General features: G+C 34.3%; 1 protein-coding gene across 1 annotated transcript; it reads right to left on the reverse strand.

The window, feature by feature from the left end:
• Nucleotides 1–766: 766 nt before the first annotated feature.
• LOC128246272 (zinc finger protein GLIS1-like) lies at nucleotides 767–13273 on the reverse strand. Its single transcript, XM_052964464.1, has 3 exons — nucleotides 13264–13273; nucleotides 11661–11832; nucleotides 767–10246 (listed from the first exon to the last, which is right to left on the reverse strand). Exons 1-3 carry the CDS (start codon nucleotides 13271–13273, stop codon nucleotides 9565–9567), a joined length of 864 nt encoding a protein of 287 aa, XP_052820424.1. The 3' UTR covers nucleotides 767–9564.
• Nucleotides 13274–13599: the final 326 nt, after the last annotated feature.

Consider the following 13599-nt stretch of genomic DNA (forward strand, 5'->3'; position numbering starts at 1 on the left):
AGATAACTTGACCATCGTATGTCATTGTTTGCACAGTACTATTCAAGACAACTTGACCATCATATGTCATTGTTTGCACAGTACTATTCAAGACAACTTGACCATCATATGTCATTGTTTGCACAGTACTATTCAAGATAACTTGACCATCATATGTCATTGTTTGCACAGTACTATTCAAGATAACTTGACCATCATATGTCATTGTTTGCGCAGTTCTATACAAGATTTTTTGACCATCATATGTCATTGTTTTTTGCAATTCTATACAAGATGACTTGACCTTCATATGACATTAATTTCGAAGTTCTATTCAAGATAACTTGACCATCGTATGTCATTGTTTGCACAGTACTATTCAAGATAACTTGACCATCATATGTCATTGTTTGCACAGTTCTATTCAAGATAACAGTTAAATACCACATTTCATTTTATTGTGTTTCATATTTATTAGTATGTTGTACATTTATTGTTCAAAAGCTGTCTAGTATTTTAATGATATTGCTTGAAGTTAACTATCAGATTATATCGTTTAAAGCGCCTTTGAACATGTATATGAAAAGGGCACTATATAAGTTTGGTAAATAATAATAATAATAATAATAATAATAATAATAACTTGACCATAGGATGACATTGAATGTGCAGTTCTATATCAGATGACTTGACCATAGAATGATTTAATGATTGCACATTTCTTTTTATAATTAAATATGCCCCATCTTTATCAAACTGGTAGAAATAAACCAAAAATCACAACACATTTTTCAACTTGGTTGAAATATTTATTTTGTTTTACATATAACAAAGCAATCAATTTACTTAGCAAGAACTATAGTGATACATATACATAAGTCACTTTTCCACATACCAGACAACATTGTAACCATGGGAACCGTAAGCACACATTTTCACACCAAAATTACCATGAATATGAAAGAAATTCAAGATAAACATTTTGTGTTTCTGTAATTTTTTTCTCAGCTAAATAGACATTGTAAGCGGTGAAGGAAATGTGAATATTTTAACTTTCTTGTTGTTTTTACAACAAATTTTTGTCACAATATGTAATACAAAAAATATTGAAAAAATAAATAAATAGTTTACTATTATCATGTACTGCAGTTGCCCTATTCTGCTCTTGTAAAGGTTTCAAAAATAATCTATGCCAAGCATGTAATGTAACCAGTTAACCATCATACATGTACCATGTAAGCAGTTAACCATCATACATGGAAGATGTACCTCATGAGTGTTTGATGTAAACAAAATACCCTGGTCCCAATTTCTCGAAGTAACTTACTTCATTTAGCCAGATTTCTTACTTTAACTTGACTTTACTTAATTAAATATTAAATATAGTTTATATCATAAAAATAATTTCCAAAACTCTTTCGTTAAGAATGTAAGTATTACACAAAATATACTTAAACAAAACTAGTGAGCTCTGCTTTACTCTGTTAGGGACTTAGATGTTTCAAGAAATTGGGGCCAGGAGTCAGAGGAGTTAAAATAATCTATAATAATGCTGCAAACAGCCAACACTCCTTTCTGATTTTCTTTTAGTCAATCAAGGGACGTAACTGGACAATAATTGAAGCCAGCATTAAGGGCCTTGCTTCTAAGAGAATGCTGATGTGCTGGGCATGACCTGGGTTGAACAATTTCAATACCAACACCAACACTGTCACACCCAGGTTGCCACAATATTGTCTTCATTTTCTTTTCTTTGAAAAACAGATGATCTAAAACTGACGTAGAATATGCTTAGATCTTTATAACTTTTTTTATTTTTGATATTCTTGTTGGAATCACTGCGAATACTAAATCATTTGATATGAATGTTAAAAAAAAGCAATATACTTAAATGTACAACTTGTGGGAAAAAGTGTAGTGTCCAAACATTGTCTGTTATATGCATCTTAATGAATAATGTTCACTATGTATGTCACTTATCATGTGTAACAAGCATAAATCATTATCTTCATGTTCTCCATACATTGTACTTTGTAAATATTTGAAAACCATGGTTATATCTGTTTTCAATAATAAATGATTAATAGGGCATTTTTGTGCACTCATAAACCAACAGTAAATAAATTAAGATGTTTGTTCAACAAGCACTTTTGACAAGATTATCGAAAATGGCTGCAGTATGTTTAGAGTTGCCTGCAGACAACAGTCATTAAATACTTATAAATATTTTGAAAGCACATAAGTACATTTTGACTGATGTCCATCATAAACAATATAATAAAAATACAAAGTTGCTTGAAGAAACATGAATTAATATTTAACCCAAACAATTACTCCTTTTCAAACATTTCTGTAATAATAATCCATGTCTGAATCAATATGTTACTGAAGAGGTTGTAAAACAGGACATGATTTACCGTATAGGGCCAATCCTGTCATCAAACATATTGTATATTTGATATATCAAAATGTTTGTTCCTAGTCATATTGAAATCAATTTTGAAAATTAAGACAGGAAATTTTGGACTATGTTTATTTGAATCTACAATAATTGCCATTAAAACCACAGGGACAAGAAAAGTAGTCAATAACACAAAAATAAAAATAACTCAAGTTAAAATTTTAATTTGATATCTGACACTTGCTTGTTATTATTTTATTATTCAACTGATTTTGCTGATCTTTTTTGTATGCTTGTTGATAAAATGGCCCAATAAGTGATGTAGAATATCTTCTGTGTTCAGGTTCGTTCCTTCAACAGATTATACAGAGTCACATGGTATGGGGAGATACACGCATATTGGTGTGACTTAAATAAATAGAAATGTTTTCAAGATGAATATGTAGAGAAAACTTGAACATTTTTCTCATGCATTGCACCTTAATGACCGAACACACAAAAAGAAGTGCACAAACAGGTAAAGTAGTGTTCAGGCCCATCGCTTCTCCCCGTTGGATCACCACAAACAGGTATAGTAGTGTTCAGGCCCCTCCCTCCTCCCTGTGGTATCACCACAAACAGGTATAGTAGTGTTCAGGCCCGCCCCTCCTCCCCGTGGGATCACCAGACAGTTTCACGATTAATCATTATAAGAATTCTGACATTCCAAAATCCACGAAGCAGATTAGAACTTCCAAATTTCCATTTAGAAAAAACGCATGTGTGCACAATGGTTTAAATAGAGGCATTTAATTGGCAATTTGCACTGAGTACTAAAAAATAAGCAATTATTTATGGTCTTTTAAACGAGTCAGCACCGGACTGCGCCAGGCCTGTCAACTTAATTGTTCAGAAAACCAACACTAACTGTTATGAAGTGTTTAGCAATCTTTCTATTATTCCATTTACAACACATTTCACCCCATGGACATTGTATGTACATGTTATATGTCAACCCAGGGGTATTTTATGTAAAATGTAATGAACAGCTAGAGTTGTTTTAACCTTCTTTTTAATTCATTACCAAGGTGTGGACAATCTTAATCTTCTCTTGTGCTTAGCAAAATTTAAAGAAGAGTTTCTTTCTGGTGATGGGATGATATGTAACAATTCCTAGCATGTCATAATGAACGTAATGCTGATGGTATATAGTCACAACTATTGAGTGTTTTTCCACATAGGAGGCTCACATACTGAACAATTATAGCACTTTTTGGATGCAGCACAAAGCACAAAATTGAAATAAATATCTAATGCTGTCATAAATCTATGCCTCCTTATATTATTAAAAAAACTTATTAAGTTCCTAGCTCTTTATTATGTTAGTTTTTGTGTGTTTTTTGTTAAGTCACTTTTTTTTTCAATAATTAGCCGTAAGATTTGTTCAAACATTTTTACAAAGCTGTATTTCATGTTCATTGCATCAAGAACTGGCAGGCAGGCAGACACGAACTAGAGAATAAAACAAATAACAACAATACATGTACATGTACTTGAACCTTCTTAACATGTGCCTCTATCAAATGTTCTACCATTTGGGAAAAAACAGAGCTGTTTTGAGCATTTTTTTTATCTATCTCAAAATCAGCAAATGTTAATGGCCATTTTAAATTGCAAACTAACATTATAAATTGTCATAAAAATGTAAAGTGTAAAAAGTTGAGCCAGTTCATGTTTAGTGAAGATTACCTTTTTAATTCATTGACCTCGCCAATTAAAAAGTTACCCACTCCCCATCCCACAAACTAAAAATTTGTTTTGAAATGTGCAATTGTACAACACAGCACTTCTGATCATAACATTTAGCACTATAATTCACGTACAGTCTTACTTCAACGCGTATAAGTACATGTAATGTCTAATTTAGAGTCACAACATATTTTTTTCGACCCTCTTTGGGGTACAATAGAAATACACAACAAGTAAACTACACCATAATATATATACAACCATTAACTTCTAAGACTGACAGACTTTCCATAAACAACAATTATAACAATTCCATAATAATCATATAATAATCAAATGAAAAATCAACAAAATAAATGACATTCATAGTTTAGCCACTGTTGAGTAACAGTGGGAAGTGTTATCATATATGGAGCTTGAGCAGCAATCATAAGCAATAATATAATTATACTATATTAGTTATAATAATAAATATTTTAATACAATCAACACAAAAAGAACAACAGGATGCATGAAATGTACAACATACATTAATTGTGACTCACATTACTAGATTTCAAGCCCAAATCTGAGTTTTGTCGAATTTTCTTTGACATGATATACATCCATGTAGGAAGAAATTCAATTTATTTTGATTGGAAAATAATAGGTATTTTCCCTCACATTTGGGCCTTTTAAATCCAGTGATACAAAACAATATTCTAAGTACATGTTATTTACAGAGCACACAGCTGTGAGAAATGAGAAAATGATGCCATTTTATGGCTGAAAAGTACAAAATACACTGTGTTCACATATTTCTATATATATATAAAGCATGAAATACAAATAATATGCCAGAAGAAATGTGAATGTCAACACTGACCTTATGTACAGTAACTCAAATGCTTGTAACAGTCCGGCTTTTGCTTTGAATCAAGATGTGAAGAAATTTGTAGGAAGTAAGAGCGACTTTGTTTGAAATACAAAGGCAACTTTAGATCTTAATTTCAGCTGGTCAGAGGGCATATAAAACCATGGTAGTTCTACAGACCCTTCCTATGACATTCATCATGTATCTACATCATTGTTTTCAGGCAAATACTTTTATGGCCAAAGATTGAACACTCTACCTTTAAAGAATCAACATTAGGGAACATCATTGTTTGTTTATGTAATTGCCATGAAATTATTATGGACTACCAGCCACATGTTTACTTATCAAAATAGAAATATCAAACAATACATTTCATCATTCTTGAAGCGAATGTATTGTAGAGGAAAATGTGAGATAAGCCGACATTGTACAGACTAAATCAATTAAATATGAATATGAAAAAAGTGTTTATATACAAACGAGAATAAATGATGCTAAACAAATCCAACATTTTAGTCACAGTTACAGTAGAAGCCTTCTTTAACATTGACCGGGGACATGGAATAAAATACATGCACATGATACTCAGTGGGCTGACTGTTCAGAACTTTGATGAAGTTGACAACGTTGTTGACGTCATCATTGCTAACTTTCAGATCTTAATGCTCTCATAGTTTAATGAATACTCTTGTGATATGAAATATTTTCTACAAGATTTGAAGCAACTGTTTAAGCTGTACTTGTTTTTGTTAAAGAATACGAGCTCACTTTAAAATATTTCACGTTTAAAAGTTAACAACCCTGTCGTTAATGACATTGTTAACTTTAACAAACTTCGGAACATCCTCTCCACTATAATTATTACAACAGTTACAATTTTAATGCAATTTTTAATGCTTTTCAGAGTTTTATAATTATCAAAATGCTTTTTCCAGGTTGCACCTTGTTTTGGTAAGGGAATGTTTAAGACATTTATAATGTACATCAATTATATACAGGGTTCATTTCAATACAGAAGTTGGGTTATAATGGGTTGCTGTGTTTTCTGTTTTATCGACTCCATACTTGTGCATATCATGAGGTTTTATTTTTAATGTTATTTTTTTCCTAATATTCAAATGGCTTATCTTTTCAATAAGACGTTAAGTCAGAACATTAAAAGAAACTTCTTCTTTTTTGGACAAATTTACACACAGTTACGAACTAGAATATTTGAAATCATAGTGACAGAACAAAAATAAAATATCTGCCACTCATTAATGTGAAAGTCAGGAACACCACCATGAATAACATGGGAAGTGAAAAATATCTCTTTTGACAATGGTGTTCAAGGAATAAATGAATTACAGAATTCCTGGTGACACCATATTATTTCTGTATCATTCGGAAGGGTTGTGTGCAGAATGGATTATTTACTGAAACTGATATAACAAAAAAAGATTTTCAGGCTGTAAAGATTTCAAAATACATCCTCTGATTTCGGATGAAATAAAGAGCAAATATTAAAACTGTAATGTCTTAACAGGGGTGTAGCTAGCCCTCTATTCATGTGGATTCATAATTGTGCTAAGGGTGTCTGGGGGCATGCCCCCTCTGAAAATTTTGAAACCAAGATGCGATCTGGTGCATTCTGGGTATTCTGAAGTGCTTTATTTAGTACTGGAAAATTGACTGTTTTAGGATCTGATGATGTAGTCGAGTATGCATACTGCAATTTTGGCTGATTTATTTTTGTCAGAATTATGTGGCTTCAGCCGCTTACTTGCGTATAGGCAGCTACGCGCCTGCTTAATATATGAAGTACTTTCGATCTTTTTTATCATATTAATAAGCAACAACCAAATGCCTTTTAAATGATACCTATATATATATGGGGTCACCAGGCAAAAACATTTCAGGGTAACAGAGCTCATAATCAGAGAACTAGCTTATCTGTGGGTCAGTCTCCTTAATATTTGTACAAAAAAAAGTGTCCAGCACAAACATTTTTTCCTCACCTGTCTTATGTAGTAAACTGTTTTCTATCATATTGACAGTGTATTTTACATAATAATGCTTTTGTTGTTGTATAATAATAATTTTGTTATTCATAACAGATGTCATGTAAACTATAAGAATATTCCTATTCCAAAAATCCTAAACATAAATTAGTAGGCATTTTGGCAACCCCAAATTGTATCAAAATTTGAATTCAGTCAATATTTATGGAAAGTTCTTAGCAGTACGCTAAATGACACAGCAATAGTTTAATAGCACATGCAAAAGATCTATTTCACCAATGTGATTCATTGAATACATGAAATTTATGTTTCATCGTTGTGATAAAGAACATCAATACATGAAATTTGAATCACTTAATACACAACAAAGACCATCAATTGTAATGCTTTTTGGTGAGCCCTAAGTTATGTCACATAAAATATGTAATACTGTTAGATAACAGTCAATAAACCACAAGATACAAACTACAGTAATACAGAAACATAATGGATCAATGGCTGAACAATGCACATGCAGATAACTGCATGCACAACCCCTGGGCCAGCTCCCCTGTCTAAAATACAGTTAAAATTGATTCTTTTTTTCGATAAGAAATATGGCCATTTTTAAATCAAATGAATATTGATACTTTCTTGCTGTAAGAAATGTGGCCAGTTTTGAAAAAATCAAAACTCTTTTAAATCAAATGAATATTGATACTTTCTTGCTGTAAGAAATGTGGCCAGTTTTGAAAAAATCAAAACTCTTTTAAATCAAATGAATATTGATACTTTCTTGCTGTAAGAAATGTGGCCAGTTTTGAAAAAAAAAAACATCTTCAATTGAATTTGATATTTCTTAACTTTTAAAGTTTAACATAAATTAACTGGCTGTCATACAAACAACATCTGGGCATCATATTGTCAAGAATCTTAGAAGCACTTCCACACCTAGGTGAATAATTCAGCAATATTATGCCTAATATACATGTGTCCCTTCTTTGTTTATATAAAGTCAATTGATCTGTATATCACTGTATTCTAAAAAAAATCCATTTTTATGCCATTAGCAATACATTCAATTTTGGTCTTGACCTGTCCTCAAATACTCTATGAAACGACATCATAAAACTGTTGAGTGCGGCTTTGTCATTTTAACATCAGCGAAAAACTGAAAGATTAGTAAAAGTTTTAAATCTTTGTGCATTATTTGCTTTATTCACTAATCATATAAAACAAGCTTTTAAAATATTGAATGAAAATGTTTGGTATAATATAAGAAATTTAACATAACACTTCAAGCCATATGGCAATATAAGGACCGGCCAGGCAGCCACAGAAGGTGAATGGACCTTGGCTAACGCCTCAGTCCATATACACCATCGAGGGCTGACTGGCCAGTTCAATGTCATATGACCCTCAGTGGTGTGTAATATTTCTTATGTCGTACTGTAATGTTTAAATACCTATGTATAAAAGTGCTCCTAATCCAATTCTTGATAAAATGGTCATCAGTTCTATTTTTTAATGGGAGCTATAAAGAGAAAGCACCACACATAAAATTACACACACATACAAAGTGAATTACACAACAACAAAATTTCAGTTGTAATCATTTGAGCCATTTCTTTAGACAATGCTGCTTTTGTATTTGTTTCACACATGACAACCATGATTCACACATGACAACCATGTTTCACACATGACAACCATGATTAACACATACCAACCATGATTCACACATGACAACCATGATTCACACATGGCAACCATGTTTCACACATGACAACCATGTTTCACAAATGAAAACCATGATTCACACATGGCAACCATGTATCACACATGACAACCATGATTCACACATGGCAACCATGTTTCACACATGACAACCATGTTTCACACATGACAACCATGATTCACACATGACAACCATGTTTCACACATGACAACCATGCATGGGTGATATAACATTTACTAGTAAATTATCTAGCTGCAACAACTTATCATTTAAATGCAGCCATTAAAACTAATTTCACATTTAAAGGGACTCGCTCACAGATTAGATGTTGGCATCAATTTCTTAACACTTAAATTCATTTTACTTTCATTTATGAGCAAACATCAAATGATGAAGTAAAATAATTAAATTTTCAATAGGTTGACTAATGCTTTCAGTACTCCCTGTTTTATCATTGAAACAAGCTATTTGCTCACATTCAACACAAAATCAATGTTATAAGTCCCTTTAAACTAGTGTCAACCTAGTTCAATGTCAGTCAAAACTGTTGCACAATGTCCACATTTGAATTGAAAAATGCCATCTTAGAACATGAATATAAATCCACAGACATATATTCAGTTTCTTTCAACACCTTAAAACTGCCTTGAAAATCACAACCAGCAGTATTGAGTGGCCGAGTGCCTGGCAATCTTCCCAATGATATGTACACTGGTATATCAAGGACCACATTTGTCTCTGCTAAAATCATTTGATAACATTGCAGTCAAGCTGAGCTGGCAGTCCACAACAGTTATTATATAGTTCATCATGTACAAAGTCAAGTCGTTGCCATACTGTTTTGGCATTATATAGCCCTATTCCTAGACTGACCTCTTGGAAATCATGTTAGTCGGGCATTGTTGCTCGGACAGGGAGAAAACGATGGCTGCATCTGCTGTGAAGCATAATTCTTAATGTGTTGTAAACTTAGGAAACTATTGGCTAGCATGTTTTCTGATCTCGATGGTACACTCATATTCCTCTCTAATCTTTCGTTAACTAGACGTTCATTTACTAGTCTATCATTGACCAATCTTTCGTTAACAAGTCGATCCACGGGGTCCGATTTCCTAAACCCAAGCGGGTCATATGGAAAGTACCTCGGACTGGACATTGAAGATATATGTGGCAGGGAAGGGCTCAAGTTGCTTGAATTCAGTGCAGAAGAGAGACCAGAATTAAGACCAGAACCATAGTGATACGGCCCAGAATTTGCGTTGCTAGCAGCATACTGAGCTAACGGCATGAAAGCCGACGATACGGACGATGTCGGCGACTTGTTATTTATCGCTGCTAGGCTTCCCTCAGTCACTCCCCTCTCCACGCGATCAAGAATGCGAGTAAAATCAACAGCAACGTCCAGGCTGGAATGGTCCGAGGGCTCTTGCTTGACCGGCGTCTGATGTAGCGGAAGTTTCCCGCCCTCTCCCGTGTGTTTCAACATGTGACGTGCCAAGTATGTCTCCTGGGTATATGCCTTACCACACACCTTGCAGATCTGGGTCTTGATGTGTTTCGTCTCACTTCGAAAACAACAACAAAAACATCAATAAAGATATAGTATATTACAAAGTTAAAAGTTCAAATTGGTCATCAGATAATTGAAGACGACAATTAGTTTCATCCATATGTTAAAGACTTATATAAACATCTTTTAAAAAATATGTCCTGAATGTAATTTGAATTAATATTATTTGTAATATTAACATAATGCTATTTAATTAATTCTATATTCTGTTAATCAAAGCTGACACACCAACAATACACTTGTATGTTTTATTAGACTTTAAGTACTGTAAAAGCTTGGTAATGTTTTCTAAGACCTCTGTAATGTTCTGTAAGAGCTTGGTAATGTTTTCTAAGACCTCTGTAATGCTTTCTAAGACCTCCGTAAGGTTTTCTAAGACCTCTGTAATGTTCTGTAAGAGCTTTTTAATGTTTTCTAAGACCTCTGTAATGCTCTCTAAGACCTCTGTAAGGTTTTCTAAGACCTGGGTAATGTTCTCTAAGACCTCTGTAAGGTTCTCTAAGACCTCAGTAATGTTCTCTTAGACCTCTGTTATGTTCTCTAAGACCTGGGTTATGTTCTCTTAGACCTCCGTAAGGTTCTCTAAGACCTGCCCTTACCTGGGTCATGTTTTCTAAGACCTGGGTAATGCTCTTTAAGACCTGGGTAATGTTCTCTAAGACCTCTGTTATGTTTTCTAAGACCTGGGTAATGTTCTCCAAGACCTCTGTAATGTTTTTCTAAGACCTCGGTAATGTTCTCTAAGACCTGGGTAATGTTCTCTTAGACCTGGGTAATGTTCTCTAAGACCTTGGTAATGTATTCTAAGTCCTTGGTAATGTATTCTAAGTCCTTGGTAATGTATTCTAAGACCTGGGTAATGTTCTCTAAGACCTTGGTAATGTATTCGTAGTCCTTGGTAATGTATTCTAAGACCTGGGTAATGTTCTCTTAGACCTTGGTAATGTATTCTAAGTCCTTGGTAATGTATTCTAAGACCTGGGTAATGTTTTCTAAGACCTGGGTAATGTATTCTCAGACCTCGGTAATGCTCTTTAAGACCACGGTAATGTTTTCAAAGACCTCTGTAATGTTCTCTAAGACCTGGGTAATGTATTCTAAGACCTCGGTAATGTTTCTAAGACCTTGGTTATATTCTCCAAGACCTCTGTAATGTTCTCTTATGTTCTCTATGAACTAGATTATGTTTTCTTAAGCCTTGGTAATGTTTTCTTAGACCTCGTTTATTTTCTCTAAGACCGTGGTATTTTTCTCTTAGACTGGCTTTGTAGCAGAAGTGGCACCTGCAAGCTTTTTCTGTCATATGGCTTAGGGAATGTGACAGGTTTTCCCCGAGTTACTACAATGAAGGGTTATTTCCCTTTCTTTAGTTACCAATGTTTATTTATACTAAGAGTTATTCCCCTTACCTATGTTTCGGTATATGTTCTCTAAGACCAGCTTCATCAGGGTAACATTTGTAGCAAGAGTTACATCTGTAGGGCCTATCTGTCATGTGGCTGCGGGAATGTGACTGGAGATTAGAGAGCTGGGAGAACGCCTTGCCACATCCGGAGTGCTGACATTTGTACGGCTTCTCTCCTGGAATGTATCATCAATTGCAAATTCTCGTATAGCAAATGATAGCAAATGACAGCATCCTAATCCAATCAAATCACTTAGATGTTGTTACTGCTGACATATAATTTAATGCCAATTGTTATTTAGTATTAGGCAAGAAAGGTAAAAACTCTATAAAAACAAACATTGATTAACTCAAATATAAACGTCGGAGGTCGACTGTCTGTATAAACAACAACAACAAACACATAGGCGTCTCTGAAAAGAACCATCGACTTCAACAATCTTACTTGCTACCTTATTTGCACGCAATGCCGAACCCGAGCTCGACCCGACAACTTATGCACAGAACCCCAAAGACCTGGGACTTACAGACGATTGATAGCAATGCGACCTCGGTTTAAGACCATTTGTATGAGCGGAAGATGGAACCACCGAGTTTTGGCGTCATATCAATCAACCAATTAAAGTTGGATGGATGGATGGATGGATGGATGGATGGATATGGATGGATGGATGGATGGATGGATGGATGGATGGATGATGGATGGATGGATGGATGGATGGATGGATGGATGGATGGATGGATGGATGGTGTATGGATGGATGGATGGATGGATGTGGATGGATGGATGGGATGGGTGGATGAATGGATGGATCTATGTTTTATCTACTGTTGCATTTAATTTATGCGAGAGGTTGCTGCTGACATGGGTTTTTTTAACCGGTGTAACGTTGTAAAGTGACCCCCATAGAATAATGACCCCCCGGTCATTATTTTATATAAAATAATGACCATTTTCTATAAAATACTGACTCCCCTTATAAAATAATGACCCCCCGATTTTATCTGTAAAATATTGACCCCCCCCCCCCCCCACTTAGCCTGTTACTAACATATCTATATCAATTCAAGTCACTGTCGTGTTTCTATGGCTTTTATATTTGTTGTTGTTGTTTTTGCTTCTGGAGCCGCTGCATGTTACTGCTGCAGAAGCTGCTGTGTCTACATCTATTGAAATGAAATATAAAATTGCTTCCATTTGAATTTCATTTAAATTATCATCAATGTAATACAATATACATAAGTCGCTTTAACGTAGCTGTATATGATTCAACTTCAAAGACAACATTGTTCTACTTCATCTGACGTTAGATAGCCTTTGTTCATACCGTGGAGGCATTGCTTAAAACGAATGTGTTAAAAATGCAAGGCTTTGAGGAGCTATTTAAGCAGTCACTGTTCGTGCCATGACTTACATCAAAGTCCATGATGTCACTGAGCGGTGTTTTTTATGTTTTATGCAGACTGCATCATTTCTAAAAATAGTTCCTTTGATTTACCTCAGAAAAGCCGCTCGTTCAACATCAAAGAAAACGACAGCGACACCGAAAGCAGTTCTACGTAAACGCGTGTATATATAAAGGTCTGTGGTAAGCAGTCAGTCCAACCTTGCAGCATGGACGAGAAAGATTACACAGATGTTGTAGAGTTTGTAAAAAATGGGAAGTATCCCGTTTCTGTAAAAGACAAGAACAAAAAGAGGAATTTTCGTAGAAAGTGCAAACCTTTTATTTTTGATGACGGGTTGTATTATAAGAAAACCAGCTCATCAAAACGTTTGCAAGTTGTTAAGAAAGGGAAGACAGATGACATCATTCAGAGCATGCATGCATCAGATCACGGAGGACATTTGGGAGTTTCAAAAACGTAAGTTTGATATAATGATTTCATTATCATGACCAAAAAGGAACTTGTGATTCCTGTGAGCCTGTGTTAGATATGAC

Source organism: Mya arenaria, chromosome 9 (assembly GCF_026914265.1).
Source record: "Mya arenaria isolate MELC-2E11 chromosome 9, ASM2691426v1".
In the NCBI taxonomy this organism is placed as follows: Eukaryota; Metazoa; Mollusca; class Bivalvia; order Myida; family Myidae; genus Mya; species Mya arenaria.